This window comes from Trachypithecus francoisi, unplaced genomic scaffold (genome assembly GCF_009764315.1).
Source record: "Trachypithecus francoisi isolate TF-2019V2 unplaced genomic scaffold, Tfra_2.0 Lachesis_group12, whole genome shotgun sequence".
Lineage (NCBI taxonomy): Eukaryota > Metazoa > Chordata > Mammalia > Primates > Cercopithecidae > Trachypithecus > Trachypithecus francoisi.
In genome coordinates, this window is record NW_022681457.1 from 105,100,604 (window position 1) to 105,105,058 (window position 4,455).

A 4,455-nucleotide genomic window follows, 5' to 3' on the forward strand; every position below is an offset into this window, starting at 1 on the left:
TGCCCCACCATCTGCCCTTCAGGGCAAAGTAAGGAAATCACGTTTTCCTAACTGCTGTGCTGCTAATATCTGCCTGTCCCCACATGAGTCCTGTTAGCCTACGTCACCTGGCTGGGGCCAGTTGCATCTAAACAAACCAATGAAATTGATTCAATCAGACCTTGGACGCTGGTAGATTCCACAAGTTCCTGCCCCGTGGAAGGGCCCTCGGCAGGCAGCCAGCAGCCTACCCTGACCACACCCTGCCCTTGTTTCCCAGCCTTCCCTACAAGGCTGTATCAGGGTTCTGGGAAATGAGGGCTGGGGACCCCAGGAACAGGGCTTGGCTTAGAGTAGGCCCAAATAAATGGCAGCTGTTCTTATTACTACTGGATACGCAGCATGCCTAGCACACAACAGGACACCTGTGATTAGGCACATGAAGTGTGCAGCAGGGCACCGAGTGGAGGCTCATACATCTGTAACTGTGAATACAACAGCTGTGACTCTAAGGAAATGAACACAGTAGCAGGTGCCAAACACCTGTGCGCTGTATGTGGTTTTGTTTTTCTGCGTTGGGCTGGGCTTTGTGCTCCTTCCACTCACTTTTCTACCTCTCTCCTCCTATTCCCAAGGCCACTTGCCTGTAAATGTGTTCCAAGCTCAAACAAACTTTGTTCCACTCATCCTGACATCCAAAAGGTTGTGTCTGAGAAAGCAGGGTCCCCCAATCCACCTATGTCCGACTCACAGGGTTGTCTGTTAATTGTGCAGATTTGTAGATGCCAGGGAGCCGAGATCGCGCCACTGCACTCCAACCTGGGTGAGAGAAAGAGACTCCATCTCAAAAAAAAAAAAAGTTAAATAAAAAAATAAATAAAAGGTTCAGGGACCTGGGAAGTGGGGGTGAGAGAGTTGGATTCTGATGCATCCCAAAGCTTGAACCACCCACCAGGCACTTGGCCCCAACAGGAAAGTCCTGATTCACTAGACCCTGCCCACTTTGCCCTCCTATCAGGCAATTCAAAGTCTCCAGACCCGCAAGTTACTGATTAACCCTAGGTTTTGAGAAAATAAATAATAATAACTGAAGGGACAACGTAAGCCAAGAAACAAGCTGGGCAGCTCTGAGAGAGAGGAGTGTCAGACAGCTGTTGTCAACAGGCACCTGGCCAGAGTGAAAAGGAGAGGCAGACTCCATCCAAGTCCCAGCGGCGCCAGCTGACAGTCTCTGCCAATGCCCAGGTGCTGAGCGACAGTTTCCCACCGGTCCCTGTGCCCAGAATGGCCTGCACCAAGACCCTGCAACAGCCCCAGCCCATCTCCGCAGGAGCCACCACAACCACCACCGCTGTGGCTCCTGCTGGGGGTCACCCTGGCTCCACAGAATGTGACCTGGAGTGTCTGGTGTGCCGGGAACCCTACAGCTGTCCCCGGTCGCCCAAGCTGCTGGCCTGCCATCATGCCTTCTGCGCCATCTGCCTGAAGCTCCTGCTGTGCGTGCAGGACAACACCTGGTCCATCACCTGCCCACTGTGCCGCAAGGTCACCGCCGTCCCTGGGGGCCTCATCTGCAGCCTGCGCGACCACGAGGCGGTGGTGAGGCAGCTGGCCCAGCCATGCACAGAGGTGCCGCTCTGTCCTCAGGGGCTGGCGGGTCCTGCCGACTTGGCAGCAGGGCACCCCAGCTTGGTGGGAGAAGATGGACAGGATGAAGTTAGTGCAAACCACGTGGCAGCCCGACGCCTGGCCGCACACCTACTCCTGCTGGCTTTGCTCATCATCCTCATCGGGCCCTTCATCTACCCGGGTGTCTTACGGTGGGTGCTCACCTTCATCATCGTCCTGGCCCTGCTGATGTCCACCCTCTTCTGCTGCCTCCCCAGCAGCCGGGGCAGCTGCTGGCCCTCCTCCAGGACTCTCTTCTGCAGCGAGCAGAAACACAGCCACATCTCTTCCATTGCCTGAGGGCCCTCTGATAAGGCTGTCCTTGCAGGCTTTCTGCCCTTGCGCCCCCGGACTTCCACAACGAACAGGGTAAGGGGTTGCGGACTAAGACTGGCTCCTTTGGGAAATCACATGCCAGTGGGACTTGCAAGCCAAAGCCGAGATGGCCAGCCTGGGTCAAGAATTACACACTTGGATGACAGGCTTGCACTTGCCCTTGGGATAGCACAGCTAAACTGCTGGGGTCCAGGGGAGTAGACACAAACTACTTGAACATGACAAGATGGGGGAAGTTCCTGTTCCTCTTATGCCAATGTTCCTGGTTTTTCTTTATATAACTTGATGAAAGTATTGCAGTATTGATGCTATTGTAGAATAGAACTGGAATTCCTTTTTTTTTTTTTTTGCAATTTATGTAGTTGGTTTTGTTTTCTTGTTTTCCTTTGTTTTTTTTGTGTTGGGGGCAGCAGCTGGTTCACATTTCCCATTGTTACACATTTTCCCTCCTGGGAGCTTGGAGTCCACGGGGAGGTCCCACTGTGCTTTCTCTAACACTGTGCATCTCATGCCCAGCCTAGTCTCGGCAAGTGTCCTGGTTGTTTGGGTCTCCCATGGAGTTGAACCTAGGGTTGAGGAGACAAAATGTGGGTTAAGGGATGGTGTTTCTGAAGCTGCAGCAGGAGTCCCACATTTAGCTGGCAGAGTTGGGGAGGGGAGGAGAGGGCAGGGTTTGGGGCTCCCAGCATCCTCACTAAGAGCTCCCCACTCCGTGCCACCAGGCCCTGACTCAGCAGCAAAACTCGGGGTTACAAGGACTGCAGTCCACATACAGGCATGGCCAGCTGCCCACCTATTGCTCAGGCCCACACGTTAGAAATAGATCTTTATGGATGTTACTTTCTTTGTTATTGCATCTCAAGTCCTAGTTGAGCTTTTGTCATAAAGATAAGAGGCCCCATAAATGCAACGGTCTTCACCAATAACCCCACCTTTCCCACCTCACCCTGCAAGTCACAAAGGTGTTTTGTGCCTTCTCTCCACCGTGTCTACTTCTTAACACAGGGGAGGCATTGGCTAGAGGAAATGGCTTTCCATGGTTGCCAGGGGCAGGCCTCAGCTGGGGGTTTATGTGGGAGGGTAGATGAGCAGAGGGTGGGAGGAGACATACTATTTCCTTCCAAAGGCCCCATAAATGGGAAACAGACTTGAAACCTCAGAGGAGTGCTGTTGTCTCAGGACAAGTCCAACACCCATGCCATTGGCCCTAATGGCGACTGGTGCTGAGAGACTATGAGTGTGTGTGGGCATGCACAGACCCACGGCTTAAAGCCAGACCAAGTGGGCCTGAAGAACACCGTGTCTCCCAAGCTGAAGAGGGTCACTGGGCATTTCCTGAGCTGGCCCCAGGCATGTCAGTTTGGGATAGCTGCCAGTGGGATAGGCAAGGAACATTCACTCCCAACTCAGTTCTCCACTCCTATGTGATCTGTAATATTTCTCAGAACCTTCACCAAGATCAAAACCTCCCCCCAAGGTTTCAGTTGCTAATGATACCATTTCTACCATAATAATGGTGGATACTTGTTTATCCAGTACTTACTCTGTGCTGAGTACTGCACTAACTGCTTTCCATGCACTATCTAGTTTATCTTCACAATAACCTTATGAAGTACAGGCCATTATGATCTCTCTCTTGCAGAGGAGGAGCTTGAGGATCAGAGAGGTGAATTCGCCTGCCTAAGGTTGCACAGTCAATGCCTGAGCTCCCTCGAGATAAACCAGGGGTCCTTCTGCCTCATGATGCTGCTTCCTTTGTGTGCAACTCCAAAATAAGTGGGAATCTGGTCACCACATGAGGGTTTTTGAGAAGTGCATGGAGAACAGGAAACTAATTTCAGGAGCCTCCAAATTCCAGCAGTCAGCTGCTCAGAGAGGCCGGAGAATTTTAGAATCTGTGATCTATGCTAAAGAAAAGAGAAGAGAATGATAGGCCAGGCACGGTGGCTCACCCCTGTAATCCCAACACTTTGGGAGGCTGAGGCAGGTGGATCACTTGAGGTCAGGAGTTCAAGACCAGCCTGGCCAACATGGTAGAACCCCATCTCTACTGAAAATACAAAAAAATTAACCGGGCATGGTGGTGGGCACCTGCAATCCCAGCTACCCAGGAGGCTGAGGCAGGAGAATTATTTGAGCCCGGGAGGCAGAGGTTGCAGTGAGTTGAGATCATCCCATTGCACTCCAGCCTGGGTGACAAAGCAAGACTCTATCTCAAAAAATTTTTTTTTAATAAAAAAAAGAAAAGAGAATGATAAAAATAGAATGGCTCTCCTGCAGACTTCTACTACCCTGCTGTAGCCTCCTCTGCAGTGAGTTGGGCCAGCAGGAACATTGGAGTCCCAGGTTTGAGACCTCACCTGCCCCATTGTTGCCCTTAAGTAGGTCTCTTTACTTCCCTGAATCTTACATTGTGAAAATCAGAAAATAGTGAGATTTGTAATAGTGATTTATAACAGTGAGATTTCCTGT

General features: G+C 51.4%; 1 protein-coding gene across 1 annotated transcript; it reads left to right on the plus strand.

The window, feature by feature from the left end:
- Nucleotides 1–1,085: 1,085 nt before the first annotated feature.
- On the plus strand, nucleotides 1,086–2,340 carry RNF186 (ring finger protein 186). Its single transcript, XM_033228050.1, has one exon. The coding sequence runs from the start codon at nucleotides 1,264–1,266 to the stop codon at nucleotides 1,945–1,947; it is 684 nt and encodes a 227-aa protein (XP_033083941.1). The 5' UTR covers nucleotides 1,086–1,263; the 3' UTR covers nucleotides 1,948–2,340.
- Nucleotides 2,341–4,455: the final 2,115 nt, after the last annotated feature.

Coding starts and splice junctions, on each gene's coding strand:
- RNF186 (XM_033228050.1), top strand. CDS start 1,264: ATGGCCTGCACCAAGACCCTGCAACAGCCCCAGCCCATCTCCGCAGGA.